The 19,029-nt window shown below is 39.9% G+C and overlaps 1 protein-coding gene across 1 annotated transcript in view; it reads right to left on the bottom strand.

Annotated features, from left to right (window-relative positions):
- Nucleotides 1-19,029, bottom strand: part of LOC126088334 (dynein axonemal heavy chain 10-like) — a 199,743-nt gene that overhangs the window by 39,255 nt on the left and 141,459 nt on the right. Inside the window, exon 6 of the mRNA XM_049906468.1 lies at nucleotides 10,809-11,314. Within this exon, the coding sequence (XP_049762425.1) occupies nucleotides 10,809-11,314 (506 nt within the window). The remainder of the gene's footprint in view (nucleotides 1-10,808; nucleotides 11,315-19,029) is intronic.

The following is a 19,029-nucleotide window of genomic DNA, read 5'->3' as shown; positions in this document are numbered from 1 at the left end:
GCTACACTCCATACAAATACTTTCAGAAACGACTTCCTGACACCTAAATCTATATTCGATGTTAACAAATTTCTCTTCTTGAGAAACGCTTTCCTTGCCATTGCCAGTCTACATTTTATATCCTCTCTACTTCGACCATCATCGGTTATTTTACTCCCTAAATAGCAAAACTCCTTTACTACTTTAAGTGTCTCATTTCCTAATCTAATTCCCTCAGCATCACCCGACTTAATTTGACTACACTCCATTATCCTCGTTTTGCTTTTGTTGGTGTTCATCTTATATCCTCCTTTCAAGACACTGTCCATTCTGTTCAACTGTTCTTCCAAGTCCTTTGCTGTCTCTGACAGAATTACAATGTCATCGGCGAACCTCAAAGTTTTTACTTCTTCTCCATGAATTTTAATACCTACTCCGAATTTTTCTTTTGTTTCCTTTACTGCTTGCTCAATATACAGATTGAATAACATCGGGAAGAGGCTACAACCCTGTCTCACTCCTTTCCCAACCACTGCTTCCCTTTCATGCCCCTCGACTCTTATAACTGCCATCTGGTTTCTGTACAAATTGTAAATAGCCTTTCGCTCCCTGTATTTTACTCCTGCCACCTTCAGAATTTGAAAAAGAATATTCCAGTCAACATTGTCAAAAGCTTTCTCTAAGTCTACAAATGCTAGAAACGTAGGTTTGCCTTTTCTTAATCTTTCTTCCAAGACAAGTCGTAAGGTCAGTATTGCCTCACGTGTTCCAACATTTCTACGGAATCCAAACTGATCTTCTCCGAGGTCGGCTTCTACCATTTTTTCCATTCGTCTGTAAAGAATTCACATTAGTATTTTGCAGCTGTGACTTATTAAACTGATAGTTTGGTAATTTTCACATCTGTCAACACCTGCTTTCTTTGGGATTGGAATTATTATATTCTTCTTAAAGTCTGAGGGTATTTCGCCTGTTTCATACATCGTGCTCACCAGATGGTAGAGTTTTGTCATGACTGGCTCTCCTGAGGCCATCAGTAGTTCTAATGGAATGTTGTCTACTCCCGGGGCCTTGTTTTGACTCAGGTCTTTCAGTGCTCTGTCAAACTCTTCACACAGTATCTTATCTCCCATTTCATCTTCATCTACATCCTCTTCCATTTCCATAATATTGTCCTCAAGTACATCGCCCTTGTATAAACCCTCTATATACTCCTTCCACCTTTCTGCTTTCCCTTCTTTGCTTAGAACTGGGTTGCCATCTGAGCTCTTGATATTCATACAAGTGGTTCTCTTCTCTCCAAAGGTCTCTTTAATTTTCCTGTAGGCAGTATCTATCTTACCCCTAGTGAGACAAGCCTCTACATCCTTACATTTGTCCTCTAGCCATCCCTGCTTAGCCATTTTGCACTTCCTGTCGATTTCATTTTTGAGACGTTTGTATTCCTTTTTGCCTGCTTCATTTACTGCATTTTTATATTTTCTCCTTTCATCAATTAAATTCAATATTTCTTCTGTTACCCAAGGATTTCTACTAGCCCACGTCTTTTTACCTACTTGATCCTCTGCTGCCTTCACCACTTCGTCCCTCAGAGCTACCCATTCTTCTTCTACTGTATTTCTTTCCCCCATTCCTGTCAATTGTTCCCTAATGCTCTTCCTGAAACTCTCTACAACCTCTGGTTCTTTCAGTTTATCCAGGTCCCATCTCCTTAAATTCCCACCTTTTTGCAGTTTCTTCAGTTTCAATCTGCAGTTCATAACCAATAGATTGTGGTCAGAATCTACATCTGCCCCAGGAAATGTCTTACAATTTAAAACCTGGTTCCTAAATCTCTGTCTTACCATTATATAATCTATCTGAAACCTGTCAGTATCTCCAGGCTTCTTCCATGTATACAGCCTCCTTTCATGATTCTTGAACCAAGTGTTAGCTATGATTAAGTTATGCTCTGTCCAAAATTCTACAAGGCGGCTTCCTCTTTCATTCCTTCCCCCCTATCCATATTCACCTACTATGTTTCCTTCTCTCCCTTTTCCTACTGACGAATTCCAGTCACCCATGACTATTAAATTTTCGTCTCCCTTCACTACCTGAATAATTTCTTTTATCTCGTCATACATTTCATCTATTTCTTCATCATCTGCAGAGCTAGTTGGCATATAAACTTGTACTACTGTAGTAGGCATGGGCTTTGTGTCTATCTTGGCCACAATAATGCGTTCACTATGCTGTTTGTAGTAGCTAACCCGCACTCCTATTTTTTTATTCATTATTAAACCTACTCCTGCATTATCCCTATTTGATTTTGTATTTATAACCCTGTAATCACCTGACCAAAAGTCTTGTTCCTCCTGCCACCGAACTTCACTAATTCCCACTATATCTAACTTTAACCTACCCATCTCTCTTTTTAAATTTTCTAACCTACCTGCCCAATTAAGTGATCTGACATTCCACGCTCCGATCCGTAGAACGCCAGTTTTCTTTCTCCTGATAACAACGTCCTCTTGAGTAGTCCCCGCCCGGAGATCCAAATGGGGGACTATTTTACCTCCGGAATATTTTACCGAAGAGGACGCCATCATCATTTAATCATACAGTAGAGCTGCATGTCCTCGGGAAAAATTACGGCTGTAGTTTCCCCTTGCTTTCAGCCGTTCGCAGTACCAGCACAGCAAGGCCATTTTGGTTAATGTTACAAGGCCAGATCAGTCAATCATCCAGACTGTTGCCCCTGCAACTACTGAAAAGGCTGCTGCCCCTCTTCAGGAACCACATGTTTGTCTGGCCTCTCAACAGATACCCCTCCGTTGTGGTTGCACCTACGGTACGGCTATCTGTATCGCTGAGGCACGCAAGCCTCCCCACCAACGGCAAGGTCCATGGTTCATGTGCTCATACTAAAAGCAAATCATAAAGAGTCTCTTTAAAAGGCAAATCCCTTGCAAGAACGATTGCAGGGAGATGCCACGTTTTTCTGGAATGAGGTGCAAGAAAGATTTTTCCTTGTCCTTAAGAAGATGCTAGCATCTTCTCCTGTTCTAGCAAAGTATGACAAGAACATTGAGACAGATTTTCACACCAAATAGTTTCCGCACCCTCTGTCCTACAACCTCTCCCTCTTCTTGAATTTTCACTATCTTTGGGTGCTGCACTCTGCCTATGCACCCATCTGTTTGTCCCCTTCCCTGCTACTCTCGTTTTTTGCTGCCTGCCCCCCCCCCTCCTCCAACCCCCCTACCACCCCACCCCAGCTCCCTGACCCACAGCCTCCTGACACTCCATCAGACAGCACACTTCTCTCACACCACCTGTACCCCACTATCCCTTCCCCTTCCCTGCCCCTCTAGACTGCTGTATTCCAGTCTATGTTACAGTTATATTCTTGTGCAATATGCTGGAGATGGCGGCCATGTCTGTGTTTGTGTGTGTGTGTGAGTGTGTGTGTGTGTGTGTGTGTGTGTGTGTGTGTGTGTGTGTGTGTGTGTGTGAGTGTGTGCGTGTGTGTGTGTGTGTGAGAGAGAGAGAGAGAGAGAGAGAGAGAGAGAGAGAGAGATGTGCTTGCTTGCACGAATGAATGTGTGTGTTTTTCCTTTTCTGAAGAAGGCTTTGGCCAAAAGCTAATGTATAAGTGCATTTTCATTGAGCATGTCTGCAACTCATCATGTCCTGTTTTCCTTATATTGTTGATGTTCTAATCTAGATTTTACATTGTTTGTCTGTTTCAGTTCTGTTCTGCTTAGAATGGCATACAGTGTTTCTAATGTAATTGTGTTCTCCTATATCTAAACAAATAAAAGTAATGTTTTGAAAATTTGTTACAGGTTAGTACCACTCTGACAACAGTTCATTCTTGTAATTCATTCATCATGGTCCATAGATCCTGTCCACAACCTTCAGGAATTCAGTAATTGTAAAATTCACAAAGTGGTTCAAATGGCTCTGAGAACTATGGGACTTAACATCTATGGTCAGCAGTCCCCTAGAACTTAGAACTACTTAAACCTAACTAACCTAAGGACATCACACAACACCCAGTCATCATGAGACAGAGAAAATCCCTGACCCTACCGGGAATCAAACCCGGGAACCCGGGCGCGGGAAGCGAGGATGCTACTGCAAGACCACGAGTTGCGGACAAAAATTCACAAAACATAGACATATTATAAATGAATGTCACACACGGGTTTTTCCATTCTGTATGTGAAGGCTAAGCTCATGAAATCCTGTTGGGATCTGTATACAATATTCACTAATAGGTAGACTATTTCATGAGGAAAGCTTGTGTATATCACTGCAAAAAGTTGTCAAGGCATAGGTACTTAATGTTACCCATGCCAATCTGTTGTGGGTTGCTAACACAAGATAAAAATGTTCATTTGAAATTCTTGTTAAGTTCAAGCAATTTTGTTTTCTTCCCCTACAGTTGAATTTGAATTATTGTAATCAGTGGAAAGTACAGGTCGGCCCTTAGTTCCCAGAGACAGTAGCCATGTGTGTGTGTGTGTGTGTGTGTGTGTGTGTGTGTGTGTGTGTGTGTGTGGGTGGGTGGGTGGGTGGGTGGGTGTTTTTTTCTACTTCTGAAGAAGGACTTTGGCTGAAAACTGAAATATTTCTAACATTGAAAAATCTCCCATATTAAAAGTATGAGTTTTTTCTTCATTCAATTTGCAATATGGGATCATGAACTGTGATGAAGAAGAATAATTCCTTCAGAATTTTGTAAGAGCCTCACACATTACTCTCATGACACCTGTTGTAAAAATTTCTTTGTGATCCCAAAGACTATAACCACCATTTTATGGTTTTCACAGTGTCTGCTTGAATCCACTGTTTGGACTGTTTCTTAGTTTCAGAGTTCATGTGCTGCACACATGTCTTGTTCTGAGTCACGATTTGACATGTTGCATTGATACTCACACTTGTCATTGACCTGAGCCACTTGAAGTGTTACTCTGCAAACAGTTAGTCCTGTCACTGACCTCAGCCAGTTGAAGTGTTACTCTGCAATCTGTTTTCTGAATTAGATGTTAGTGATAAATGCACGTTCATTGCTTTGCAATGAGATAGAGACAAAGATTGTAGGAGCAGTGCAGGGATGATGATAGTAATTGACAAAATAAATGAAAAATCCATTGCAATTTATTCTGAGATATGCTTTAACTGCTCTGAAATGAGAATTGCTAACTGCCAATCAGTATTTACACTTATTGTTCAAATGGCTCTAAGCACTATGGGACTTAACATCTGAGTTCATTAGATACTACTTAAACCTAACTAACCGAAGGACATCACACACATCCATGCCCGAGGCACGATTCGAACCTGTGACCATACATTTATTGTCTTTGTTGTAATTCTGACAATCTTAAAAATATCATATCCAACTAAATAAACCTTCCAATAACAGCAAAATCATAAAACATCAGTTCTTGAGCAATTCTCAGTGTGTCCTGGGACAACGCATGCATGTTCTTCCTTGGACTGATAGCTGCAATAACCGGCAAGGAACTAAACAGGGCTCTGTGAGCAGAGGCATTACATATTCTCCCAGTACATGGCAGTAGCATGAAAACAGAACATAATCTTCCTTGTAATAAAAAAGGGTGAAATTCCTACAGTAAAATAGATTAAACAATGATAAAATCATTGCCACATACATTGGGTCGACAGCCACATAAAAATGAGTGGTGCAGATGAGTTAACGACACTACAGACTCTGGACATAAATTCCTTTCGTTCTTCAAGGTAGCTCTGAAGGAACCAGCTCTTCAGTTTTGTGAAAACTGGATAGAAATTTTGGTATCAATAGTGCGTAAAATTTTCAGTAACCTAACATCTCTGTGCCAATGTTATAGAGGGTTTTCTTTGAAGTCTGACACACATCTTCAGAAAGTTCAGAAACTGTGAATCAATGTCTCTCATGTTCAGTTTCTTTAACACAAGGCTAACACATGACATAATCAATAATGAATCATGGTGACATTGACTTCTTGTAATTGCAGAAAGTGAATGACTGGATGTATCTCGCAACTGGTGGGAGATGCAATAATACCACCTATTTCAATCACTTACTTTTTACAAAACAGAGATCTGACTGATGCAACAAGATCTTCAAAGTCTACTTTTCCAACTGCACAAGCACCATAAAGCTAAAAATATTCATTATGAAAAGGATAGATTGCTACTCATCATATAGGGGAGATGTTGAATCACAGACAGGCACAACAAAGAGACTGCTATACAATTGAGCTTTCAGCGAAAAGGCATTCTTCTAAAGTGGAAAACACATATGCATTCATGCAAGCATGACACACATATACACTGTCTCTAGCCACTGAGGCTGGACTGGGAGCAACTACACTTGATGGGAGAAACAATCTATGGGTTTGTGGTGATAACGAGGAGACTGGGGTGGGAAGGGGGAGGGATAGCAGAGTAGGGGTGGAGGAGGGTGTAGCGTTGCTTGTGGGAGTGTGCGTGGATGTGTCAGGGCAGGGTAGGGCTACTAAGTGCAGTCAGGAGGTTTGAGGCCAAAAGTTGGGGGGGGGGGGGGGGGGGATAGGAGTACAGGAGGGAAAAAAGACACTACTGGAGTAGCGGATGTGTTGGTGGAAAAGAAGGCATTGCAGTGCTGAAGCAGAAGCAGGGAAGGGGATAGGTTTGTGAAGGACAGGGACAGACCAAGGTTCAGATAGGGAGGTAATGGGAATGTAGTATATATTGCAGGGAGTGTTCCCACCAGCACAATTCATAAAAGATGGTGTTGGTGTGAGGGACCCAGGCTATGATGATGATGTTTGCTTTGTGGGGTGCTCAACTGTGTGGTCATCAGCACCCTTACAAAGCCCCAATTTTTACACAATCCAATATACCTACTGTCACAAGTGATGATGATGATGATGATAATGAAATGATGAGGTCAACACAGACAGACAGTCCCCGGGCAGAGAAAATCCCCAAACCGGCCCGGAATTGAACCAGGGACCCCGTGATCCAGAGGCAGCAACAGTAGCCACTAGAACATGAGCTGCAGACATGCTGTAGGCTATGAAGCAGTCACTGAGGTGAAGCACGCTGTGTTTGGCAGCATGTTTAGCAACTGGGTAATCCAGCTGACTCTTGGCCACAGTATGTCAGTGGCCATTCATGCAGACAAGCAGCTAAGTAGTTGTGATCTCACATAGAAAGCAGTTGTATGAAAAGCCACTGACAAACTGTGGCCAAGATAAAGATGCCCCCCCCCCCCCCGCTCCACTCTCATCCAACATGGAAAAATTTGTGTACCCCAATTATCTACATCTACTTTTATTCCACATGAATGTATGCAAACCTTTTCTAAACATTTGTGACTCATGTAACTGAACAGAACATGGGTTCAAGCCCAGTATTCACCAAGTCAGGAGTCAGAAGCAACCAAAAAACTACATCCAGACTAGATGGCATACTGGCCATTGTCATTATTCCACCAGATGGTTTCGATCTGGAGCCCTCATATTACCATCTACTATTTTCTTTATTTTTTTTCAATTAGAAAGAAGAAAATTACAACATTAATTTTTATTTTATCAGGCAGGACTTTTCCCTTTTTCTTGCCAGGAATTGTTAATATAACCACAAACTGTTTAAGCTTCCTATCTGTATTGACCATTCTGCTTGAAACTTTAAATTCAGAAGTCAACCATGGTACCAATTAACTTTTTCACAACTGAAAATTTCAGCATTGGAAGAACCTTTCAGCATCTGAAGAACCTCTTTTCCTTCAATTCACACAGTATGTCATGATCAACACATATATGCATTCCTGATGATTAGAATTTTGCTGCACAAATGTATCTGGTTTAAACCACACAAAACTGAAGTCTCTCTAAAAATTTTGTCTACATTTCCATCTACATAATTGTTGGGTTCAAATTACTGATATGGTTATAATAGAAGGAAACATTCCACGAAGGAAAAATATACCTAAAAACAAAGATGATGTGACTTACCAAATGAAAGTGCTGGCAGGTCGACAGACACACAAACGAACACAAACATACACACAAAATTCAAGTTTTCACAACAAACTGTTGCCTCATCAGGAAAGAGGGAAGGAGAGGGAAAGACGAAAGGATGTGGGTTTTAAGGGAGAGGGTAAGGAGTCATTCCAGTCCCGGGAGCGGAAAGACTTACCTTAGGGGGAAAAAAGGACGGGTATACACTCGCACACACACACATATCCATCCACACATATACAGACACAAGCAGACATCCTTTTTTCCCCCTATGGTAAGTCTTTCCGCTCCCGGGACTGGAATGACTCCTTACCCTCTCCCTTAAAACCCACATCCTTTCGTCTTTCCCTCTCCTTCCCTCTTTCCTGATGAGGCAACAGTTTGTTGCGAAAGCTTGAATTTTGTGTGTATGTTTGTGTTCGTTTGTGTGTCTGTCGACCTGCCAGCACTTTCATTTGGTAAGTCACATCATCTTTGTTTTTAGGTATATTTTTCCATCTACATAGATACTCTGGAAGGTACAATATGGTGCATGGCAGAGGGTACTTTGTATGACTTTGCACTTGAGAAATCTTATACTTTATGTAGCCTTGTAAATCTCATTTCATGAAATTCTTTGTTTTTAGAGGAGAGTTGCCAAGATTTAACAAACCTGAGTTGACCATTTTTCCAGTTTCTATTTGTTCATCAGTTTCTGATGCCTTTGAGGAAGGTGATGAAGCAGCAAATTTCTTGAGAATCTCATTCTGGCGTATTGGGTACAATTACTGGAACCTTTCTTAATTCAGATTCTCTTGATTTATCCAAAGCATGTATCCAAACTTTTACGACATGATTTGTTTTTGCAAAAGAATTGGAGCAGAGTTTTTGTACAAACTTAAACTGAGTGAGAGGATAGGCTTCATAACAGAAACAGGTCACTTTATCTTAAGGTCAAAATCAGAGAGCAGTTTCAGCAGACTTTGTTGCTCATGTTGGAATTACTCTTTTATAATTACTGAAAAAGGCCTGATGGCATTCTGAGTTGTTCAAACAACCAAATGTGCAAAGTAATATATAAAAATCAACATATGGACCTTCCTGTCCCAAACAAAATAAAATAAAATAATCCTGTACTACAACACCATGAAAAAGTTCTAGTGAACAAAACATTTCAATTTTATGTTGCAGGCTTGACAACCAAGTTGACAACAAATTGCTCAGTGAGGCCATGGACTCGAAAGTGATTAATTTTTTAGTTTTAGTTCAAAAGAAGAACAGGCCACCATTCACCTGTAGAGGGCTTTTCAAATGTACTTATTTTTGGTAGTAGACACATCTACACACAGTCAATTCCAGATGCACACTGATTAATGAATATTTTAGATGTTAGTGGAGGTCAAAAACAATTATCACCATAACAACATGGCTGCCACAAACAATTAAATTCAGCACTTATTGGTCAGTATGCACCTAGAAACGACTATGCTATCTGTGTCCAGTAGTTGAAGAAGTGTGTTCATACTACCACCTGCAGGTAAGCAATAAACTGTTTTCCTTTTGAGTAATGATCAAGAAATTAGTCGCTTTTCAATCCACCTGATGGATGGTAACTGTTGATGGCCATCACTGACAATCTCAATGCAGGGCACAATAACTTGCGTGTCTCAGAATGCAAGTATATTTGGATGTGCCTAGTATTTGAAGGAAGAAGTTCATTTATAAAGTCATCTATATGTGATGCAACCTGTTCTCCTTTTTTAATTATTTCCATTCTGGATTTTCATTGTCTTACTAATATATTTGGTATTACTAGATATAGATAAAAAGTAAAAATACTAAAAAATATAGAGAATTACAGCACCTAAAAATAACAAAACTCTATCAGATATTAACTATAGTATATCTGTGAATTTTTGACAGTAATATTTTCAAGATAATTTTTAAACCTTATCCAGAGAGTCTGGAAAGCAAACAAAAGGTTTTACAGTAGAAAAACACCTTCTCTTTCTAATGAAACAAAAATAAATAAAATAGATGTTATCATTTTACAAGGTGATATGAAAGTACACACAGGTTTGAAGTATGCTGTTAATCATATGATTACATATTAATAACTTCTACATTACTCTCAGACAACTGCTCCTGTTTGGTAGGAGTAATAACAAATAACTTCTCCATAGAAATAGTATAAGGAACTCACTACACTTTGTTGAAAAAGTAATTGCAGGTACATATTGTATTGCAAGTATACAAAAAATAATTGCATACTTCATCCAGCAATTTGTGAATTTTCTGTGCTATTTGATAGCAAGACAGACAAAAGGCCTGAAATCAAATGCCTATATAACCAGTTTCTACAACTACTTATAACTTACAGCAATGAGATGCAAATCTTAAACTATCTAAATATAACAGTTTCCAAACATACAAGAGAATCATGCTTGTAATAATATTACAGACCAATTGGAGAAGTAGTTCAGATCAAATATGCCAATCAGCTTCCATATATTTTCTATAATGTCAACAGACTGTCATGTTGGAAGCTATCCATCTTGTCTGTAATTCTAAAACATTCAAATCTCATATCACTATCCCCAAACATGAGGAAAACCATCCTGTAATAACCAGCCTTTTGTTAAAAGTGGAAAATTACCTCTACATTTGTTTAAAACATTTTGGTTTTTTGCCCTGTCTTAATTTTTCTGTAAAGGACTTCAGTATTTTGAAAAGAAGAAATAAAATAAAAACTAATAAATGAAAAGCACATATTGCACAAATTTGAATCTCCTCACAGCTTCCCTGAAAAGTTTAAATAAAAACAGTTTTGTAATTGCCACTAAATCTTACCTCTGGTGCTGTTAAGCTGTCAACTAAACGTCCATATTCATCAGCAACTCTCGTGACATATTCCAGATCAGTCTGCAGTCTTTCCTTCTGTGCAGCCAAGTCGCGAACTTGTGGGGGGAGTGGTAGACCCAACTGACCCATCAGTTCTGCTTCTGCTATGATGTCGGTGAGGTACGGATCAAGATTTGGAGCAAATCGTAGGCCACGTTTAGCAAGAATACCTACTTCCTCAGCCTCAGAAATTGTAGGGGCCTGTTGACCAGGAGATGTTGTGTCACCTCTACTGCTCGTAGCACCTGACTTATGCTTGGCTACCCATTTTAGTGCCACTCCAGCAGCTGCCATTCCAGGACCTGAGCGGCGAACACTTCCTTTGATTCTACTGCTACCTGGACTGGGGCTAGCGGTGGATGCTGTTTCCACAGAGCTAGCTTCAGTACAGCCAACCATGGCACCAGATTGACCACTTACTTTTTTCTGCGTATATGCAGCAGCTAACATTTCTTCTGAAAAAATAAGATCTTTTTAGTACTGTTAATAAAAATAATAAATAGCTTGAAAGAATTATGTACTACAAGGAAAAGTTCAAAGATCTTTCATACAAATTCCTGGTTACTATTGTTTTGAGTCAGGGGCATACAAAATGTGGCCTTTATGATTGATCTGAGGTAAAGTATAAACAATGTAAGAAAAGATAGATTGCTACTTATCATAAAGAAGACACATCAAGTTGCAGACAGGCACAACTGAAATAGAATCAGATGTAGTTTTCTGCTACAGCATTCATCAGTACAGACAGACAGACATACGCACACACGCGCGCGGGTGCCCCCCCCCCCCCCACACACACACACAAAAAATACATGACCGCCACCTCCAGCATCTCGGGCCAGAGTTACAGAGTTAGAGTATATAAAACAGTCATAATGGGGCAGTAAAATAACAAAATATCAGAGGTGGTCATAAAGTTTTAACTATCACCTACTCAAGAAATCAAACTGTTAGCGTGAAACATGGTGATGTTAGTTATTTTCTACATACTGACATTTCAATGCAACAATTTTTTCTCAGCAATGGCTGACTTGGTGGAGACTTTGGTTGTAGATGCTTGCATTTTAACTTTTCAGGAAAGGGTACACCTCAAAAATCACCTTGTTCTCATGTTGTAAATGCCAGACACACTATAGTTTCTTCATCCAGTGAAAGAGCAAGAACTTATTGCTGCCACAACAGGGAAATAAGGAAGGTGACACAACATTTCATAGCCCTTATGTGTGACTGTGTCCTATGCAGAATGAGGTGGAACTTTGTTGTGGAACAAGAAAAACCCTTTGAGCAGCTTACTGCAACACTTCGTCTTGATAGTCTCCTATACTCTCATTTTGAGATTTTGATAGTATCCTCATGTGATGGTATGCCTCTAACAAGCATATGTTTTAGCACCACACCATGGCAGTTTTAAAAACACTCAACTTTACATTGTTCTATAGTGGTTGGAACTTCATCTTTTCCAGTGGGGGTCAATTCACATGTTCCAAATGTTTGCTATGTTCCTTTGTCTCAGGGTGATATGTTGTTGTTGTTGTTGTGGCCTTCAGTCCTGAGACTGGTTTGATGCAGCTCTCCATGATAATCCATCCTGTGCAAGCTCCTTCATCTCCCAGTACCCACTGCAACCTACATCCTTCTGAATCTGTTATTGTATTCATCTCTTGGCCTCCCTCTACGGTTTTTACCCTCCACGCTGCCCTCCAATGCTAAATTTGTGATCCCTTGATGCCTCAGGACATGTCCTACCAACTGATCCCTTCTTCTAGTCAAGTTGTGCCACAAACTTCTCTTCTCCCCAATCCTATTCAATACCTCCTCATTAGTTACGTGATCTACCCACCTAATCTTCAACATTCTTCTGTAGCACCACATTTCAAAAGCTTCTATTCTCTACTTGTCCAAACTACTTATTGTCCATGTTTCACTTCCATACATGGCTACACTCCATACAAATACTTTTAGAAACGACTTCCTGACACTTAAATCAATACTCGATGTTAACAAATTTCTCTTCTTGAGAAACGCTTTCCTTGCCATTGCCAGTCTACATTTTATATCCTTTCTACTTCGACCATCATAAGTTATTTTGCTCCCCAAACAGCAAAACTCCTTTAATACTTTAAGTGTTTCATTTCCTATTTTGCTCCCCAAATAGCAAAACTCCTTTACTACTTTAAGTGTCTCATTTCCTAATCTAATTCCCTCAGCATCACCCGACTTAATTCGACTACGTTCCATTATCCTTGTTTTGCTTTTGTTGATGTTCATCTTATATCCTCCTTTCAAGACACTGTCCATTCCATTTTACTGCTCTTCCAAGTCCTTTTCTGTCTCTGACAGAATTACAATGTCATCGGCGAACCTCAAAGTTTTTATTTCTTCTCCATGGATTTTCAATGCCTACTCCGAACTTTTCTTTTGTTTCCTTTACTGCTTGCTCAATATACAGATTGAATAACATTGGGGAGAGGCTACAGCCCTGTCTCACTCATATCCCAACCGCTGCTTCCCTTTCATGTCCCTCGACTCTTATAACTGCCATCTGGTTTCTGTACAAATTGTAAATAGCCTTACATTCCTTGTATTTTACCCCTGCCACCGTCAAAATTTGAAAGACAGTATTCCAGTCAACATTGTCAAAAGCTTTCTCTAAGTCTACAAATGCTAGAAACGTAGGTTTGCCTTTCCTTAATCTTTCTTCTAAGATAAGTTGTAAGGTCAGTATTGCCTCACGTGTTCCAACATTTCTACGGAATCCAAACTGATCTTCCTCGAGGTCTGCTTCTACCAGTTTTTCCATTCGTCTGTAAATAATTCGTGTTAGTATTTTGCAGCTGTGACTTATTAAACTGATAGTTTGGTAATTTTCACATCTGTCAACACCTGCTTTCTTTGGGATTGGAATTATTATATTCTTCTTGAAGTCTGAGGGTATTTCCCCTGTCTTGTACATCTTGCTCACCAGATGGTAGAGTTTTGTCAGGACTGGCTCTCCCAAGGCAGTCAGTAGTTCTAATGGAAAGTTGTCTACTCCCGGGGCCTTGTTTCGACTCAGGTCTTTCAGTGCTCTGTCAAACTCTTCACACAGTATCGTATCTCCCATTTCACCTTCATCTACATCCTCTTCCATTTCCATAATATTGTCCTCAAGTACATCGCCCTTGTATAGACCCTCATATACTCCTTCCACCTTTCTGCTTTCCCCTCTTTGCTTAGAACTGGGTTTCCATCTGAACTCTTCATATTCATGCAAGTGGCTCTCTTTCCTCCAAAGGCCTCTTTAATTTTCCTGTAGTCTGTATCTATCTTACCCCTAGTGAGATAAGCCTCCACATCCTTACATTTGTCCTCTAGCCATGCCTGCTTAGCCATTTTGCACTTCCTGTCGATCTCATTTTTGAGACATTTGTATTCCTTTTTGCCTGCTTCATTTACTGCATTTTTATATTTTCTCCTTTCATCAATAAAATTCAATATTTCTTCTGTTAGCCAAGGAGTTCTACTAGCCCACGTCTTTTTACCTACTTGATCCTCTGCTGCCTTCACTACTTCATCCCTCAGAGCTACCCATTCTTCTTCTACTGTATTTCTTTCGCCCATTCCTGTCAATTGTTCCCTTATGCTCTCCCTGAAACTCTGTACAACCTCTGGTTTAGTCAGTTTATCCAGGTCCCATCTCCTTAAATTCCCACCTTTTTGCAATTTCTTCAGTTTTAATCTACAGTTCATAACCAATAGATTGTGGTCAGAGTCCACATCTGCCCCTGGAAATGTCCTACAATTTAAAACCTGGTTCCTAAATCTCTGTCTTACCATTATATAATCTATCTGATACCTTTTAGTATCTCCAGGATTCTTCCATGTATACAACCTTCTTTTATGATTCTTGAACCAAGTGTTAGCTATGATTAAGTTATGCTCTGTGCAAAATACTAACAGACGGCTTCCTCTTTCATTTCTTAGCCTCAATCCATATTCCCCTACTATGTTTCCTTCTCTCCCTTTTCCTACTGTTGAATTCCAGTCACCCATGACTATTAAATTTTCGTCTCCCTTCACTACCTGAATAATTTCTTTTATCTCATCATACATTTCTTCAATTTCTTAGTCATCTGCAGAGCTAGTTGGCTTCGTGTCTATCTTGGCCACTATAACACGTTCACTATGCTGTTTGTAGTAGCTTACCCGCACTCCTATTTTTTTATTCATTATTAAACCTACTCCTGCATTTCGCCTATTTGATTTTGTATTTATAACCCTGTATTCGCCTGACCAGAAGTCTTGTTCCTCCTCGCACCGAACTTCACTAATTCCCACTATATCTAACTTTAACCTATCCATTTCCCTTTTTAAATTTTCTAACCTACCTGCCTGATTAAGGGATCTGACATTCCACGCTCCGATCCGTAGAATGCCAGTTTTCTTTCTCCTGATAACGACGTCCTCCTGAGTAGTCCCTGCCCGGAGATCCGAATGGGGGACTATTTTATCTCCGGAATATTTTACCGAAGAGGACGCCATTATCATTTAACCATACAGTAAAGCTGCATGCCCTCGGGAAAAATTACAGCTGTAGTTTCCCCTTGCTTTCAGCCGTTCGCAGTACCACAACAGCAAGGCCGTTTTGGTTAATGTTACGAGGCCAGATCAGTCAATCATCCAGACTGTTGCCCCTACAACTACTGAAAAGGCTGCTGCCCCTCTTCAGGAACCACATGTTTGTCTGGCCTCTCAACAGATACCCCACCTACGGTACAGCTATCTGTATCGTTGAGGCACGTTCATGGGGGGGGGGGGGGGGGTGATAGTGATATACAAATCACTTGCCTGTGGTAGTTAGATGAATAAAGGTGTTGTCTAGATTGTGAAACTTCTGACATATTGAATATTCAAGTAACTTATGAGAATGCAGCCTGGTGACATCCTCAATAACTGTTGATATTTCAACAGGTGAATGCCCCATCAAAAACGACACAAATAAAATAGCATCCCTGCATATGTAGACTTAAACTCTTGGAGGGTAGGGCTATATAAACCAGTAGCTAAAACTCATTGTTTACAGAAAAACAACACACACTATAAACAACTATGGCTCATTCACAATGTTGGGAAACAGGGAACACTAGTTCTGGATTGGTAGAAGTCAGCAATAGTCAGTTGCCTTTTGCCCACAACATTTTTTATATCCAACTGCTGCCAACAATGTAGTATTAGTACAATATCCCACATTTACTAGTGTACTACCATCACTGCATGACAAAAGTGCAGCTTATTCCCTCCAAAACACATTTCAGGTGATCATATGTTGTCGGGCGGAGCTTCCTTTCTCTGCCCCTTGCAATGAATCCAGGAAATACTAACTGTGTAAAGAAAAACTGTGTATAGGCTTCAGGGACAAATCATTTGCAGTTAGCTGACAGTGTAAAGTGCATGTAATCTGTTTTCCACTACACTCACTCTGATGACAGGTAAGTTCATGGTAGGTTAATTGAGCTAATAAACTTTCAATTTCTGAGGTGACATGGCACATGTGCCTCTTCAAAATGAGCCAGAAGGTAACAACTATACTTCTGAAGATAGTAATCAGTGTGGGTTGGCATGTTCCAATGTAATATCATCATTCCTCCTGACCAATACATCAAGAAAAGGAAGGGAGCTGTCCTTTCCACCTCCATGACGAAGCAAATATTTGGTTGGATTAAAATGATATAATCTAAAAAACTGTTCAGATTCTCACCAAAATGATGTCAAATAACAAATGTCTCATCTACCTATCTACAAAGCACACAGGTTTTACTGTCTCTAACTGTAGTCACATTCACCCAAAAGTTATATTTACAACAGCAGTGAGGTGTGCTCTGCATTCTCTTAGGATGGATCCTGATATTATTATCGTGCCTGAGGCCAAGCTGTATTGGACAAGCAGGATTACATCCACGAAATGCAGTGTTTACTATCTGATCCAGAGTATCACAGACTAAGTGCTGACCTGTCAAAAGGGATTGAGAGGAAGACTAATACCCTCCTTGCAAAAAGTCTGAGATTACTATTAATATCGAGCATAAGGTCATTAATATAAAACATGAACAGCAAGGGTCCCAACCCATTTCTCTGAGGGCACCTGAAGTTACTTCCGCATCTCTTGCTGACGCTATACCCATCTGTGTTGCCCCTACAATAGCCCTTCAATCCAATCACAAATTCTGCATGACACCACATATGAAAGTACTTTTGATAATAACCATAAATTATGAGGTACTGGGTCAAATGCTTTTTGGAAATCAAGGAATACTGCTCCAATCCATGGCTTTCAGTACATCATGTAAGAAAAGTGCAAGTTGGGTTTCACATGATCTATATTCTCACAATCACTGCTGGTTGGCATGGAAGATATCATTTGTTACAAGATACCTCATTACATTTGAGGTCAGCATATGTTCTACGATTCTGCTAAAAATGGACGTCAGTGATAATGTATGGTAGTTTTGTGGATCACTTATGTCATTCTTCCAGTAGATAGATGGGACCTGCACCTTCTTTGAATTATTGGGCACAGCTTTTTGTTTGAGGGTCTAATGTTTTCAGACAACAAGAGACGGTGTGGTATTGGGTTGCAAGGCACACATGTCTCTCAATTCAGTTAACTTGCACGTTCTGTGTAGCCGATCCCCTTCTCTGGGTAATCAGCTACACCGATCTCCCACAAGCTTCTTCTCTGAGTACTATTGATGGTAAAGGGAATTTATTAAAATACTTCTGTATCCTTGAAATAATTTTGGTACTCGTATACCTTCTCAGTTCCATCACTTTATATTTTCAGCTTTCACAGATAATAACTTCGGCAAGATAACTTATTCCTTACACATTAGACTCATTTACACATATTCAAATAGCATACATGTGTTTAGTTCACAGCCAAGACATGAAATAATTTAAAAGTCTCTAGTCTCAATCGAGACCAATACATGAATGTGTATAGCACTCTATATTCAACTATTCAATAGTCTTTTTTACAATCACCACAGACACTAACACAATCACCACAGACACTAACACATCAAAAAATATGACATAATTATTCGTTGACTTCTCCTCATGTCATCTGTGGCACTGGCAGCAAACACTTGTTGTCATCAGTAACTTGCCCCCTTTTACAGTCTTCTAACAGACTTCCAACCTGCACATAGAAACAGGTAGAAACGTTCTCTCTCTCCCACACATATACCTAAAATATCGGGTGTTCGAGATGCTTCAAGGCTGAGTGTTTCTACAATTTACACCAAAATTCTTGAGGCACTACATGTTGTTTGTCGTGGTCTTGAGTCCAGAGACTGGTTTGATGCAGTGCTCCATGCTACTCTATCCTGTGCAAGCTTCTTCATCTCCCAGTACCTACTGCAACCTACATCCTTCTGAATCTGTTTAGTGTATTCATCTCTTGGTCTCCCTCTGCGATTTTTAACCTCCACGCTGCCCTCCAATACTAAATTGGTGATCCCTTGATGCCTCAGAATATGCCCTACCAACCGATCCCTTCTTCTCATCAAGTTGTGCCACAAATTTCTCTTCTCTCCAATTCTGTTCAATACCTGCTCATTAGTTATGTGATCTACCCATATAATCTTCAGCTTTCTTCTACAGCACCACATTTCAAAAGCTTCTACTCTCTTCTTGCCTAAACTATTTATTGTCCATGTTTCACTTCCATACATGGCTACACTCCATACAAATACTTTCAGAAACGACTTCCTGACAATTAAATCTATACTCGATGTTAACAAATTTCCCTTCTTCAGAAATGCTTTCCTTGCCATTGCCAGTCTACATTTTACATCCTCTCTACTTCGACCATCATCAGTTATTTTGCTCCCCAAATAGAAATACTCATTTACTACTTTAAGCATCTCATTTCCTAATGTAATTCCCATAGCATCACCTGATTTAATTCGACTACATTCCATTATTCTCGTTTTGCCTTTGTTGATGTTCATCTTATATCCTCCTTTCAAGACCATGTCCAGTCCTTTCAGCTGCTCTTCCAGGTCCTTTTCTGTCTCTGACAGAATTACAATGTCATTGGCGAACCTCAAAGTTTTTATTTCTTCTCCATGGATTTTCAATGCCTACTCCGAACTTTTCTTTTGTTTCCTTTACTGCTTGCTCAATATAC

Source organism: Schistocerca cancellata, chromosome 6 (assembly GCF_023864275.1).
Source record: "Schistocerca cancellata isolate TAMUIC-IGC-003103 chromosome 6, iqSchCanc2.1, whole genome shotgun sequence".
Lineage (NCBI taxonomy): Eukaryota > Metazoa > Arthropoda > Insecta > Orthoptera > Acrididae > Schistocerca > Schistocerca cancellata.
This window is presented reverse-complemented; position numbering and strand designations above follow the sequence as displayed.